This window comes from Salvelinus alpinus, chromosome 10, assembly GCF_045679555.1.
Source record: "Salvelinus alpinus chromosome 10, SLU_Salpinus.1, whole genome shotgun sequence".
Classification (NCBI taxonomy): domain Eukaryota; kingdom Metazoa; phylum Chordata; class Actinopteri; order Salmoniformes; family Salmonidae; genus Salvelinus; species Salvelinus alpinus.
Window position 1 is genome coordinate 17,639,751 of NC_092095.1, and position 15,480 is coordinate 17,655,230.

Sequence of the window (15,480 nt, forward strand, 5' to 3'; positions counted from 1 at the left end):
GAGAGAGTGCAATAGATGAAGAGAGAGAGAAATAGAGGGCATCAACATGGAAGTCACACATACGCCCAGGTAGTGAGCGGGCAAACAGGCCCAACCCCCACTCTTACACTCGCCCAAGCCAAAGGCATGTACCAGATGCTCAGCAGGCTCTGCTCACACTTACTGGCCTGAAGCCAAACCACGACCAACAACATTGGACACTTTATGGAACAAAAAGCCTTCACTATATCATCCTGGAATATCCAAGGCCAGAGGTCATCTGCCATTTGTAATGTCTTTATTGTTTTGAAACTTCTGTATGTGTAATGTTTACTGTAAATTTTTATTGTTTATTTCACTTTTGTATGTTATCTACCTCACTTGCTTTGGCAATGTTAACACATGTTTCCCATGCCAATAAAGCCCCTTGAATTGAATTGAATTGAAATAGATGGAGAGAGAGGGAGATAGATGAAGAGAGAGAGAGAGAGACAAATGAAGGGAGAGAGGGAGATAAATGAAGAGAGAGAGAGATAGATGGAGAGAGAGATGCTTCTACATTCTCTTTCTCTTCTACCTCCTCTCTACCGGTTGCCTGGGCAGTATTGACCTCTAGTTTACCACAGTCATGACCTCTCACCTCTACGATCATCTTGACCGTGGGCAGTGTGGTTGAGATGTTCTGTGGGTGGGGCGGTCGGACCGTGATAGGAACACAGCCAGCATACAGACAACCGTAGAACGCTGCAATCAGGTCTATACCTGTAACACACATAGGAGAGAGAAGTGAAGAGTGTATTTGGGCGTACACATATGCTCTGTGTGTGTGTGTGTGTGTGTGTGTGTGTGTGTGTGTGTGTGTGTGTGTGTGTGTGTGTGTGTGTGTGTGTGTGTGTGTGTGTGTGTGTGTGTGTGTGTGTGTGTGTGTGTGTGTGTGTGTGTGTGTGTGTGTGTGTGTGTGTGTTACCTGGTGGGTAGACCAGTGCTATGTGGTCTCCCTCCTGTAGTCCTCCTCTCTCCAGCAGCAGAGCAGCAACTCTCTCTGCCCTCTTATGGAGCTGAAGACACGTCAGAGAACTAGACACCGCTCCCTAGAGAAAGATGGAGTGATAGAGCGCAATCAGATTCCAATCAGAGTCCATAACAATCAGAGTCCGTAACAATCAGAGTCGAATCAGAGTTCTTAACAATCAGATTCCAATCAGAGTCCGTAACAATAAGTCTGTAACAATCAGAGTCCAATCAGAGTCCGTAACAATAAGTCTGTAACAATCAGAGTCCAATCAGAGTCCGTAACAATAAGTCTGTAACAATCAGAGTCCAATCAGAGTCCTTAACAATCAGAGTCCTTAACAATCAGAGTCCTTAACAATCAGAGTCCGTAACAATCAGAGTCCAACTAGAGTCCGTAACAATCAGATTCCAATCAGAATCTGTAACAATCAGAGTCTGTAACAATCAGAGTCCGTAAACAATCAGAGTAAATAACAGAGTCCATAACAATCAGAATCCTTAACAATCAGAGTCCAAAACAATCAGAGTTCTTAACAATTCCATGGCATAAGTGTGTGTGTGTGTCAGTGGAGGCTGGTGGGAGGAGCTATAGTAGGACAGGCTCATTGTAAAGGCTGGAATGGAATTCATGGAACGGTATCAAACAAATCAAACATATGGAAACCACATGTTTGACTCTGTTCCTTTTACTCCAGCCCCCACTGCTGTGTGTGTATGTGCATGCATGTGTGTTTGTTTGTGTGTGTGTGTGTGTTACCCGGGAGCTAAGCAGTGTGTAGAGGATGTGTTCAGGCGTAGTCTGAGATCTCCACTGCAGAACCTCTGACAGGAACAGGAACTACAGAACACACAACATGATATGCCATCACAGACTGTGTAATAACTATAATCCATCACAGTTTAAAACACATTATAAAATCCTGTGTGTATGTCAGGGGGAAGAAATACACAAACAATGTGTTACCTGGTCATTGTCATCAGTTTGTCCCAGGTCTCTGCCACTGGCCATAGCGATCCTCTTCCCAGACACCAGGTTCCCCACCATCACAGACGCAGGACCAATCTCTACAACACACACACAACACACACGAGGTCAGGACACGTCCAAAACATGATTTGAATGACCAGATACAACAAGCAGCTTGAGAGCTATAAGAGCTAACAATGTTCTTCAGCTTTCCGGCAAAGTTGCTCCTCATCGTTCACTAAATTCTAAATTCATTTTCATTCCAAGATGGCGTAGCAGTCAGGCGTCTTTTGTCTTCATCTTGTCGTGTCCTATGTATATATTTTTTTAGATCTATTTTCTTCGCATATCTTTTTTTATATTTTTCTTAACCCCAACCTCAATATACTCTCCTGCAACCAGCCTCACCCAATGTGGTATGGATCTGCTATTTTCTTTACTCTAGAACCGGAACCCCCAACAGAAGCTAGCCAGCTAACTAGCTGCTAGTTAGTAGTCAGCTAGCCACTGCTAGTGGCCATCGGCTAACCTTTAGCCCGGACAACTCCTGCCAGTCTGCACAACGCGATTCAACCCAGAGCTTATCGGACTTCTTTTTCTCCATATCCCCGGATTCCTACCGCAAGCTCTGAACCTCTTCACCTGGATCATCGCAGTTAGCTAGCTGCTATCCTATTGGGTTCCCCTGGCTAATCTCTATGTCCCGAAGCAAGCACCAATAGCCTGAAGCTAGCCTATGCTAGGCCCATCTCCCGGCTAGCCGAAGAGGTCCATCAGCCACTCCTTGGGCTATAATACCTATTTTGCCAATTGGCCTGGACCCCTTTAATTGCTGATACGGAGCCCCGCCGATCCATCACGACTGGACTACCGACATAACAGGCTCCTCCGTCGCGACGTCCCCTGCCCATCTGCTAGCCTGATCACTACGGCTCGCTAGCTGTCTAGAGCATACTGGACTGTTAGCTTAAGAGGTCCATCAGCCAATTTTTTGGGCTACTATACCTATTTTGCCAATTGGCCTGGACCCTTTTACTACACGGACACCTGCTGATCCATCACGACTGGTCTGCCGATGTAACCGCATGAAGGGGCTACAACAGACTCCTCGGGTCGTGACGTCCCTCTAAGGCCTGCTAGCCCCAGCCCGCTAGCTGTCTGAATCGCCGTGTCTCCAGCCCGCCCAGCTACTCACTGAACCCAATGATCACTCGTCTACGCATGCCTCTCCCTAATGTCAGTATGCCTTGTCCATTGCTGTTTTGGTTAGTGATTATTGTCTTATTTCACTGTAGAGCCTCCAGCCCTGCTCAATATGCCTCAGCTAACCCTCTTGTCCCACCTCCCACACATGCAGTGACCTCACCTGGTTTAATTAATGTCTCTAGAGACAATACCTCTCTCATCATCACTCAATGCCTAGGTTCAACTCCACTGTACTCACATCCTACCATACCTTTGTCTGTATATTATGCATTGAATCTATTCTACCGCGCCTAGAAACCTGCTCGTTTTACTCTCTGTTCCGAACACACTACACAACCAGTTCTTATAGCCTTTAGCCATACCCTTATCCTACTCCTCCTCTGCTCCTCCTGGTGATGTAGAGGTTAATCCAGGCCCTGCAGTGCCTAGCTCCACTCCCATGCCCCAGGCGCTCTCATTTATTGACTTCTGTAACCGTAAAAGCCTTGGTTTCATGCATGTTAACATTAGAAGCCTCCTCCCTAAGTGTGTTTTATTCACTGCTTTAGCACAATCTGCCAACCCGGATGTGCAAGTCATGTCTAAATCCTGGCTTAGGAAGGCCACCAAAAACCCTGAAATTTCCATCCCTAACTATAACATTTTAGGACAAGATAGAACTGCCAAAGTGGGCGAAGTTGCAATCTACTGCAGATATAGCCTGCAGTTCTGTCTAACTATCCAGGTCTGTGCCCAAACCATTTGAGCTTCTACTTTTAAAAATCTACCTTTGCAGAAACAAGTCTCTCACTGTTGCCGCTTGCTATAGACCACCCTCTGCCCCAGCTGTGCCCTGGACACCATATGTGAATTGATTGCCCCCCATCTATCTTCAGAGCTCGTGCTGCTAGGTGACCTAAACTGGGACATGCTTAAGACCCCGGCCATCCTACAATCTAAGCTTGATGCCCTCAATCTCACACAAATTATCAATGAACCTACCAGGTACAACCCCAAATCCGTAAACACAGGCACCCTCATAGATATCATCCTAACCAACCTGCCCTCCAAATACACCTCTGCTGTCTTCAACCAGGATCTCAGCGATCACTGTCTCATTGCCTGCATCCGTAATGGGTCTGTGGTCAATCGACCACCCCTCATCACTGTCAAACGCTCCCTAAAACACTTCAGCGAGCAGGCCTTTCTAATCGACCTGGCCCGGGTATCCTGTAAGGATATTGACCTCATTCCGTCAGTAGAAGATGCCTGGTTATTCTTTAAAAGTGCTTTCCTCACCATCTTCAATAAGCACGCCCCATTCAAAAAAATGTAGAACCAGGAACAGATGTAGCCCGTGGTTCACTCCAGACCTGACTGCCATTGACCAGCACAAAAACATCCGGTGGCGTACTGCATTAGAATCGAATAGCCCCCGCGATATGCAACTTTTCAGGGAAAATAGGAACCAATATACACAGGCAGTTAGGAAAGCAAAGGCAAGCTTTTTCAAACATAAATTTGCATCCTGCAGCACAAACTCCAAAAAGTTCTGGGACACTGTAAAGTCCATGGGGAATAAGAGCACCTCCTCCCAGCTGCCCACTGCACTGAGGCTAGGAAACACTGTCACCACCGATAAATCCATGATAATTGAAAATTTCAATAACCATTTTTCTACGGCTGGGCATGCTTTCCACCTGGCTACCCCTAACCCGGTCAACAGCACTGCACCCCCCACAGCAACTTGCCAAAACCTCCCCCATTTCTCCTTCACCCAAATCCAGATAGCTGATGTTCTGAAAGAGCTGCAAAATCTGGACCCCTACAAATCAGCTGGGCTAGACAATCTGGACCCTCTCTTTCTAAAATTATCAGCCGAAATTGTTGCAACCCCTATTACTAGCCTGTTCAACTTCTCTTTCGTATCGTCTGAGATTCCTAAAGATTGGAAAGCTGCCGTGGTCATCCCCCTCTTCAAAGGGGGAGACACTCTAGACCCAAACTGCTACAGACCTATATCTATATCTATCCTCTTTAAAAGCCAAGTTAACAAACAGATCACCGACCATTTCAAAACCCATCGTACCTTCTCCCCTATGCAATCTGGTTTCCGAGCTGGTCATGGGTGCACCTCAGCCACGCTCACGGTCCTAAATGATATCATAACCACCATCGATAAGAGACAATACTGTGCAGCTATATTCATCGACCTGGTCAAGGCTTTCGATTCTATCAATCACCACATTCTTATCGGCAGACTCAACAGCCTTGGTTTCTCAAATGACTGCCTCGCCTGGTTCACCAACTATTTCTCAGACAGAGTTCAGTGTGTCAAATCGGAGGGCCTGTTGTCTGGACCTCTGGCAGTCTCTATGGGGGTGCCACAGGGTTCAATTCTCATGCAGACTCTTTTCTCTGTATACATCAATGATGTCGCTCTTGCTGCTGGTGATTCTTTGATCCACCTCTACGCAGACGATACCATTCTGTATACTTCTGGCCCTTCTTTGGACACTGTGTTAACAACCTCCAGACGAGCTTCAATGCCATACAACTCTCCTTACGTGGCCTCGAACTGCTCTTAAATGCAAGTAAAACTAAATGTATGCTCTTCAACCGATCGCTACCAGCACCTGCCCGCCCGTCCAGCATCACTACTCTGGACGGTTCTGAGTTAGAATATGTGTACATCTACAAATACCTAGGTGTCTGGTTAGACTGTAAACTCTCCTTCCAGACTCACATTAAGCATCTCCAATCCAAAATTAAATCTTGAATTGGCTTCCTATTTCGCAACAAAGCATCCTTCGCTCATGCTGCCAAACATACCCTCGTGAAACTGACTATCCTACCGATCCTTGACTTCGGCGATGTCATTTATAAAATAGCCTCCAACACTCTAATCAGCAAATTGGATGCAGTCTATCACAGTGCCATCCGTTTTGTCACCAAAGCCCGATATACTACCCACCACTGCGACCTGTATGCTCTCGTCGGCTGGCCCTCGCTTCATATTCGTCGCCAAACCCACTGGCTCCAGGTCATCTATAAGTCTTTGCTAGGTAAAGCCACGCCTTATCTCAGCTCACTGGTCACCATAGCAGCACCCACCTGTAGCACGCGCTCCAGCAGGTATATTTCACTGGTCACCCCCAAAGCCAATTCTTCCTTTGGCCGCCTTTCCTTCCAGTTCTCTGCTGCCAATGACTGGAACGAATTGCAAAAATCACTGAAGCTGGAGTCTCATATCTCCCTCACTAACTTTAAGCACCAGCTGTCAGAGCAACTCACAGATCACTGCACCTGTACATAGCCCATCTGTAAATAGCCTATCCAACTACCTCATCCCCATACTGTTATTCATTTTTTTGCTCTTTTGCACCCCAGTATCTCTACTTGCACATTCAGCTTCTGCACATCTATCACTCCTGTCTCTATCACTCCAGTGTTTAATTGCTAAATTGTAATTATTTCACCACTATGGCCTATGTATTGCCTTTACCTCCCTTATCTTAACTCATTTGCACACTGTATATAGACTTTTTTCCTATTGTGTTATTGGCTGTGTGTTTTGTTTAGTCCATGTGTAACTCTGTGTTGTTGTTTGTGTCGCACTGCTTTGCTTTATCTTGGCCAGGTCGCAGTTGCAAATGAGAACTTGTTCTCAACTAGTCTACCTGTTTAAATAATGGTGAAATAAAAAATACTAAAATAAAATCAGCTCTTCTAAACTGTCTCTCTGTGTGTGTCTCTCTCTCTCTCTCTCTCTCGCTCTCTCTCTCTCACCTGGTTGTTTCTGTCGTGGTTTGGGCAGGTTGGTAACACAGGTGTGAGGACACATGAGGACATTACAGGGGTGCAGCCCCCCCTCCAGGTACAACTGTTTGGTCTCAGACAGGTGTAGACCCCCCAGGGGGGTCTTAGGGAGGCTGTTGGCTGGAACTAACCCCAGGCAGAACACACCCACACCATGGATACTGTCTATCGCCTGTCAATTAAACACACACACACACACACACACACACACACACACACACACACACACACACACACACACACACACACACACACACACACACACACACACACACACACACACACACACACACACACACACACACACACACACACACACACACACACACACAGGGGAGGAGACGAGATCATGAAAAACCTCTAACAATTTCCCAGGTGCAAGGTAGAAAAAAGTTGTTTGAATTGACTCTAAATAACATACACTGTTTCGCTCATTCACACATTTTAACTGGTCTGGTTGCATTATGGTCGTACTGTGGTCGTGTTGAGGTGGTGTTACCTGCATTATGGTCGTGCTGTGGTCGTGTTGAGGTAGTGTTACCTGCATTATGATCGTGTTGTGGTCATGTTGAGGTAGTGTTACCTGCATTATGGTCGTACTGTGGTCGTGTTGAGGTGGTGTTACCTGCATTATGGTCATGTTGAGGTAGTGTTGAGGTAGTGTTACCTGCATTATGATCGTGTTGTGGTCATGTTGAGGTAGTGTTACCTGCATTATGATCGTGTTGTGGTCATGTTGAGGTAGTGTTACCTGCATTATGGTTGTACTGTGGTCGTGTTGAGGTAGTGTTACCTGCATTATGGTCGTACTGTGGTCGTGTTGAGGTAGTGTTACCTGCATTATGGTCGTACTGTAGTCGTGTTGAGGTAGTGTTACCTGCATTATGGTCATACTGTGGTCATGTTGAGGTAGTGTTACCTGCATTATGATCATGTTGTGGTCATGTTGAGGTAGTGTTACCTGCATTATGGTCGTACTGTGGTCGTGTTGAGGTAGTGTTACCTGCATTATGGTCGTACTGTGGTCATGTTGAGGTAGTGTTACCTGCATTATGGTCGTGTTGAGGTAGTGTTACCTGCATTATGGTCGTACTGTGGTCGTGTTGAGGTAGTGTTACCTGCATTATGGTCATACTGTGGTCATGTTGAGGTAGTGTTACCTGCATTATGGTCATACTGTGGTCATGTTGAGGTGGTGTTACCTGCATTATGGTCATGTTGAGGTAGTGTTACCTGCATTATGGTCATACTGTGGTCATGTTGAGGTAGTGTTACCTGCATTATGGTCGTACTGTGGTCGTGTTGAGGTAGTGTTACCTGCATTATGGTCGTACTGTGGTCGTGTTGAGGTGGTGTTACCTGCATTATGGTCGTGTTGTGGTAGTGTTACCTGCATTATGGTCGTACGGTAGGGTGATGTTGTGGTGGTGTTACCTGCATTATGGACGTGTTGAGGTGGTGTTACCTGCATTATGGTCGTACTGTGGTCGTGTTGAGGTGGTGTTACCTGCATTATGGTCGTGTTGTGGTAGTGTTACCTGCATTATGGTCGTGTTGTGGTAGTGTTACCTGCATTATGGTCGTGTTGAGGTGGTGTTACCTGCATTATGGTCGTGCGGTAGGGTGATGTTGTGGTAGTGTTACCTGCATTATGGTCGTACTGTAGGGTGATGTTGTGGTAGTGTTACCTGCATTATGGTCGTACGGTAGGGTGATGTTGTGGTAGTGTTACCTGCATTATGGTCGTACTGTAGGGTGATGTTGTGGTGGTGTTACCTGCATTATGGTCGTACGGTAGGGTCGTGTTGAGGTAGTGTTACCTGCATTATGGTCGTACGGTAGGGTGATGTTGTGGTAGTGTTACCTGCATTATGGTCGTGTTGAGGTGGTGTTACCTGCATTATGGTCGTGTTGAGGTAGTGTTACCTGCATTATGGTCGTACGGTAGGGTGATGTTGTGGTGGTGTTACCTGCATTATGGTCGTACTGTAGGGTGATGTTGTGGTAGTGTTACCTGCATTATGGTCGTACTGTGGTCATGTTGAGGTAGTGTTACCTGCATTATGGTCGTGCTGAGGTAGTGTTACCTGCATTATGGTCGTACTGTGGTCGTGTTGAGGTAGTGTTACCTGCATTATGGTCATACTGTGGTCATGTTGAGGTAGTGTTACCTGCATTATGGTCATACTGTGGTCATGTTGAGGTGGTGTTACCTGCATTATGGTCATGTTGAGGTAGTGTTACCTGCATTATGGTCATACTGTGGTCATGTTGAGGTAGTGTTACCTGCATTATGGTCGTACTGTGGTCGTGTTGAGGTAGTGTTACCTGCATTATGGTCGTACTGTGGTCGTGTTGAGGTGGTGTTACCTGCATTATGGTCGTGTTGTGGTAGTGTTACCTGCATTATGGTCGTGTTGTGGTAGTGTTACCTGCATTATGGTCGTGTTGAGGTGGTGTTACCTGCATTATGGTCGTGCGGTAGGGTGATGTTGTGGTAGTGTTACCTGCATTATGGTCGTACTGTAGGGTGATGTTGTGGTAGTGTTACCTGCATTATGGTCGTACGGTAGGGTGATGTTGTGGTAGTGTTACCTGCATTATGGTCGTACTGTAGGGTGATGTTGTGGTGGTGTTACCTGCATTATGGTCGTACGGTAGGGTCATGTTGTGGTAGTGTTACCTGCATTATGGTCGTGTTGAGGTAGTGTTACCTGCATTATGGTCGTACGGTAGGGTGATGTTGTGGTAGTGTTACCTGCATTATGGTCGTGTTGAGGTAGTGTTACCTGCATTATGGTCGTACGGTAGGGTGATGTTGTGGTGGTGTTACCTGCATTATGGTCGTACTGTAGGGTGATGTTGTGGTGGTGTTACCTGCATTATGGTCGTACGGTAGGGTGATGTTGTGGTAGTGTTACCTGCATTATGGTCGTACTGTAGGGTGATGTTGAGGTAGTGTTACCTGCATTATGGTCGTACGGTAGGGTCATGTTGTGGTAGTGTTACCTGCATTATGGTCGTGTTGAGGTGGTGTTACCTGCATTATGGTCGTGTTGAGGTAGTGTTACCTGCATTATGGTCGTACGGTAGGGTGATGTTGTGGTAGTGTTACCTGCATTATGGTCGTGTTGAGGTGGTGTTACCTGCATTATGGTCGTGTTGAGGTGGTGTTACCTGCATTATGGTCGTACTGTAGGGTGATGTTGTGGTGGTGTTACCTGCATTATGGTCGTACGGTAGGGTGATGTTGTGGTGGTGTTACCTGCATTATGGTCGTACGGTAGGGTCATGTTGAGGTAGTGTTACCTGCATTATGGTCGTACTGTGGTCGTGTTGTGGTGGTGTTACCTGCATTATGGTCATGTTGAGGTGGTGTTACCTGCATTATGGTCGTGTTGAGGTGGTGTTACCTGCATTATGGTCGTGCGGTAGGGTGATGTTGTGGTGGTGTTACCTGCATTATGGTCGTACTGTAGGGTGATGTTGTGGTAGTGTTACCTGCATTATGGTCGTACGGTAGGGTGATGTTGAGGTGGTGTTACCTGCATTACGGTCGTACAGTAGGGTGATGTTGAGGTGGTGTTACCTGCATTACGGTCGTACGGTAGGGTGATGTTGTGGTGGTGTTACCTGCATTATGGTCGTACGGTAGGGTGATGTTGTGGTAGTGTTACCTGCATTATGGTCGTACGGTAGGGTGATGTTGTGGTAGTGTTACCTGCAGCACGCGGCTCATCCACTGGAAGCTGTCCTCCTCAGTAGAGTCTGGTCTCTGCTCTGCTACGACCACGATACGCTCATCACGCAGCACGGTCACACTGAACACTGCTATCCTGGAGGCGGGCAGGCAGGCAGGGAGTCAGGCAGTTAGGGAGGCAGGCAGGCAGGCAGGCAGGGAGGCAGGCAGGCAGGCAGGCAGGCAGGCAGGCAGGCAGGCAGGCAGGCAGGCAGGCAGGCAGGCAGGCAGGCAGGCAGGCAGGCAGGGAGGCAGGCAGGCAGGGAGGCAGGCAGGGAGGCAGGGAGGCAGGCAGGCAGGGAGGCAGGGAGGCAGGCAGGCAGGCAGGCAGGCAGGCAGGCAGGCAGGCAGGCAGGCAGGCAGGCAGGCAGGCAGACAGGCAGGCAGGCAGGCAGGGAGGCAGGCAGGCAGGCAGGCAGGCAGGCAGGCAGGCAGAGTTAGATGGTTAGGGTAGTATCAGTATGTTCTCTAACTGCCATCTTTTACATGGAGAGTACAGTGAGTACAAACGGAGAATAGTATTCCCTATGTAGTGCACTACAACATGTGGCTCTATCATTTACAGTGTCTTTGGCCAAAACAATACTGCACGATTGCATACCTCCCTCTGTAGATGAATTTCATTGGCTCCACGGCCAGTGCGGTGGCTATGATGTCATCAGCGTTATGTCTGCGTCCGCTGACCACAATGAGGCCGTCCATCTTGCCGGAGATAAACACCAGACCACCTGGACCCACGAAGCCCAGCAGCCCCGTACGGACAAACGCATACTCACTGACCAGACCTCCACCGGATGCTACAGGGAACACCTACACACACACGCGCACACACACACACACACACACACACACACACACACACACACACACACACACACACACACACACACACACACACACACACACACACACACACACACACACACACACACACACACACACGCGCGCGCGCGCACACACACACGCGCACACACGCGCACACACACACGCACACACAAACACACACGCACAAGCGCACACACACACGCACGCACACGCGCACACACACACACGCACATGCACACACACCAGCACGCACAAGAAACACGCACACACACTCACAAACACACACACACACACACACATTATACACCCACATTATACACACATATTATGTCATGAACAAACACCCACACCAATGGTGTACATGCTATACACACAGTACAAATGGCCATTATATGTAAGTTACACACACAAACTCTACTGTCCTCACCTCAAAGGTGTTCTTGGTCATGCCTGTCAGTCCGTAGTAGGATGTTCCCGTGGCAACGGAACACACACACAGCTCCCCGATCTCATCTGTCTTACACAGGAGAGGCACACCGTCTGGCTTCACCACACACACCAGGGCTGGAGACAGAACACACACACTGCACAACTGGAGCTGAAGAAGAGAGCAGGTCTAACCACACACACACACACACACACACCCCCTACCTCCAGGCATGACAGTGCCCACATCCTGCACAGTGAGGACTGACAGGCGTTCCTCCGTGTCGACGCGGACCACACTGTAACTCAGACCCTGCATGGAGAGAACCCCTCGGCCTGGGGGCTGGCTACTGTCCTCCACTGGCCTGGATCAGAGAGGGACAGATATAAAGGACTGATCTCACTGATGATGATGGTAGTGTCCCCTCAGCCACAACGTTGACAGAATCTTTTCCCAAACCAACAAAATATTAAGCCTGTTACTCAGAATGAATGCTGCTGCTGCTGATGGTGTGCGTGTGTGTTTGTGTGCTTAGTCAGGGGATAGTGTAGACGGAGGCTACCTTCTGATGGCAACAGTCAGTGCCTCGGGGGAGCTGGCACAGGGACAGATGACCTCTGACCTTAAGCCTTTACTCTGGAACACATTGAGGAACGCATCACAGGACGAGATAGACCCTGGAGAAGGAGAGGACAGAAGAAAAGAGAGGACTAAGAGAAAAAAAGAGAGGACTAAGAGAAAAATAGCTCGATAGATAGGAAGTGAGAGTTACAAGGGTTCGATCCGTCGGCGACCAGCAGCATACGGAGGGAACTCAGGCTGATGTCCTTCTGCTCTCTATGGGCCACCAGAGCCCAGTGCATGTCCCTGGACTTTACACACGCTACCTTGGCTGGAGAGAAACACACACAGTGTCGATATCAGTGTTAACGCAAAGTTAAGATCAAATACTTCCTGAATGATTTACAAATGACTTCATAACAATATCTTGTAGATTGACATATGAATTTACTATTGAGTGGTTGATTGACAGGTGGGTGTGTCTGACCTTTAAAGTGATAGACCTTTTGTATCCAGGACAACGGGTTGACCTTCATCAGAGAGTAGGGAACGCTGATCACATGCATCATATTCATCACGCTCTGGAGATAGGAGATACACATAACCTTTAACCTCTAACCCTTAACCCCTTATCATCCCTGACAACATGACCTGTAGCAGCAGGTCTTACCGTGAGGATGCCGTGCCACAGTCCCACATCCTTCTTAAAGTCTAGAACATTCACTATGGTCTCCGCTGCAGAGAGAGAGGGCAGACGGGGTAGGAGGGAGTGGGGGAGCAAGAGTTGGAGGGAGACAAAGAGAGAGACAGACGTCAAGAGATCACTGAAGCGAAAGAAAGCGTTAGAGAGATTACCTGGCAGAGTGTGTGTGTGTGTGTGTGTGAGTGAGTGTGTGAGTGAGTGTGTGAGAGAGAGAGAGAGAAACAGAGAGAGGGGGGAGAGGGGGAGAGAGAGAGAGAAACAGAGAGGTCAGAGGTCCGAGAGAGAGAGAGAGAGAGAGAGAGAGAGAGAGAGAGAGAGAGAGAGAGAGAGAGAGAGAGAGTGTTGTGTGTGTAGAGTGTGTGTCTTACAGTACCTTCTGTGTAGCCACAGGACTGTGTGAGGGCTTGGCAGTGAGTCAGCAGAGCGATCCTCATCACCGTGACTCCCAGCACACTCCCATCCTTACAGGTCTTGTACTGGGGGGGGAGAGAGAGAGAGAGAGAGAGAGAGAGAGAGAGAGAGAGAGAGAGAGAGAGAGAGAGAGAGAGAGAGAAATAGAGAGAGGGGGCGAGAGAGAGAAACAGAGAGAGAGGGGGAGAGAGAGAGAGAAACAGAGAGAGAGGGGGAGAGAGAGAGAGAAACAGAGAGGTCAGAGGTCCAAGAGAGAGAGAGATAGAGAGAAAGAAACAGAGAGAGAAGGGGAGAGAGAGAGAGAAACAGAGAGGTCAGAGGTCCAAGAGAGAGAGAGAGAGAGAGAGAAACAGAGAGAGAGGGGGAGAGAGAGAGAGAGAGAAAAAGAGAGAGAGGGGGAGAGAGAGAGAGAAACATAGAGAGAGGGGGAGAGAGAGAGAGAAACAGAGAGAGAGAGGGAGAGAGAGAAACAGAGAGAGAGGGGGAGAGAGAGAGATAGGAAGAGCGAGAGAGAGCGAGAGCGAGAGAGAGAGAGAGAGAGAGAGAGAGAGAGAGAGAGAGAGAGAGAGAGAGAGAGAGAGAGAGAGAGAGAGAGAGAGAGTTAAAGCAGTGGTATGGTGTAGAGTAACAAATACATACATTAAAACCCCTTAGGGTTCTGTTAAAGCAATTTGGATTGATTTACATTAGAAGCTCTCTTTGTAATGGAAATGTAATGAATGTATTACCTCTATATATGCTGTGTCGCTGTTTGCATCTTTGATGTGAGGGAACCAGTCTCTGGGAGGCTTGGAGAGATGCTTCGACTCAGTCACAAACCACAGCAGCTTAGGCCATCCTAGAGAGACAGAGAATACACTGTTGAGGAACTAGATGACGAGAACACATGCTCATGCACGCACACATACACTTACCTCTGAACTGTGGTATCTCTCCTGTAGCACTCTTGGGCAGGCCTTTATGGCAGGCATCACTGGTCAGCGCCACGGTAACCCCACAGCTACCCAATAGGAAGCCGATCTGCTGGCTGCCAGCATCCTATTGGACAAGACAGACATGTTCAGGTCCAACACAAACACTCCTATACGTGCTTGAATGTGCTTATTGCTTATACAACACAACAAACAGTATGCGAATGAAACAAGGTGTTCCCCATGGCTCTGTGCTTGGACCTCTGACTATTCATTTTTCCCCACACCCAGATTTATGTAGACGTGCCTTGCGTGTGAGGGGCACCTCTATGGGCACAGGGACCACCTCAGCCAGCAGGCAGCCATAGAAGGCCACCATGAAGGCCACCGGGTCATTGTTTGGAAACACTAGCGCCACCTAGGGGATCGGAGGAACACAGGCAGGGAGAAAATATTACAATCCTTCTTGTCCTTAATTCGTTTGTCCTTAATTCCTTAAACTAGTAAAAGTTTTGGAGGGATGGATCTTCTACATGTACTCACCCTGTCCCCTGGTCGCACCATGGGCTCCTGCTTGCTGCCCAGCTTGTGGAGGATGTTAAAGGCCAGCTTGACACTTCGAGACCATAACTTCCCTATGGACACAACACAGGGCTGAGTGAGTGTGTGTGTGGCGTGACTGTGTGGCTGTGTGTGTGTGTGTATGTGTGCCACAGGAGGTTGGTTGCACCTTATTGAGGAGGATGGGCTCGTAGTAATGGCTGGAGCGGAATCAGTGGAATGGTATCAAATACATCAAACTCATGGTTTCCATGTGTTTGATACCTTTCGATTTACTCCATTCCACTCCATTCCAGCCGTCTTCCCCTCACCAGCCTCCTTTGATGTGTGTATGTGTGTGTGTGTGTGTGTGTAGTTACCGTATGTGAGTACATATAG

At 48.1% G+C, this 15,480-nt stretch overlaps 1 protein-coding gene across 5 annotated transcripts in view; it reads right to left on the minus strand.

Moving 5' to 3' along the window:
- The window catches only part of LOC139531586 (disco-interacting protein 2 homolog C-like), a 32,388-nt gene that overhangs the window by 10,790 nt on the left and 6,118 nt on the right, over nucleotides 1-15,480 (minus strand). For 3 of the 5 annotated variants that reach the window (XM_071328169.1, XM_071328170.1, XM_071328168.1), the window contains 19 exons: nucleotides 15,462-15,480; nucleotides 15,085-15,176; nucleotides 14,849-14,959; nucleotides 14,545-14,668; nucleotides 14,359-14,468; nucleotides 13,593-13,695; nucleotides 13,187-13,251; nucleotides 13,004-13,097; nucleotides 12,728-12,847; nucleotides 12,518-12,632; nucleotides 12,180-12,319; nucleotides 11,956-12,092; nucleotides 11,305-11,513; nucleotides 10,686-10,800; nucleotides 6,935-7,136; nucleotides 1,958-2,058; nucleotides 1,751-1,831; nucleotides 947-1,070; nucleotides 620-741 (listed from right to left, as the gene is read on the minus strand). The exon at nucleotides 15,462-15,480 is cut by the window's right edge and continues 179 nt beyond it. In XM_071328169.1, the coding sequence (XP_071184270.1) occupies nucleotides 620-741; nucleotides 947-1,070; nucleotides 1,751-1,831; nucleotides 1,958-2,058; nucleotides 6,935-7,136; nucleotides 10,686-10,800; nucleotides 11,305-11,513; nucleotides 11,956-12,092; nucleotides 12,180-12,319; nucleotides 12,518-12,632; nucleotides 12,728-12,847; nucleotides 13,004-13,097; nucleotides 13,187-13,251; nucleotides 13,593-13,695; nucleotides 14,359-14,468; nucleotides 14,545-14,668; nucleotides 14,849-14,959; nucleotides 15,085-15,176; nucleotides 15,462-15,480 (2,184 nt within the window). Of the gene's footprint in view, nucleotides 1-619; nucleotides 742-946; nucleotides 1,071-1,750; nucleotides 1,832-1,957; nucleotides 2,059-6,259; nucleotides 6,356-6,934; nucleotides 7,137-10,685; nucleotides 10,801-11,304; nucleotides 11,514-11,955; nucleotides 12,093-12,179; nucleotides 12,320-12,517; nucleotides 12,633-12,727; nucleotides 12,848-13,003; nucleotides 13,098-13,186; nucleotides 13,252-13,592; nucleotides 13,696-14,358; nucleotides 14,469-14,544; nucleotides 14,669-14,848; nucleotides 14,960-15,084; nucleotides 15,177-15,461 lie in introns of those variants that run through there. The other 2 variants (XM_071328171.1, XR_011666396.1) reach the window with 2 other exon arrangements.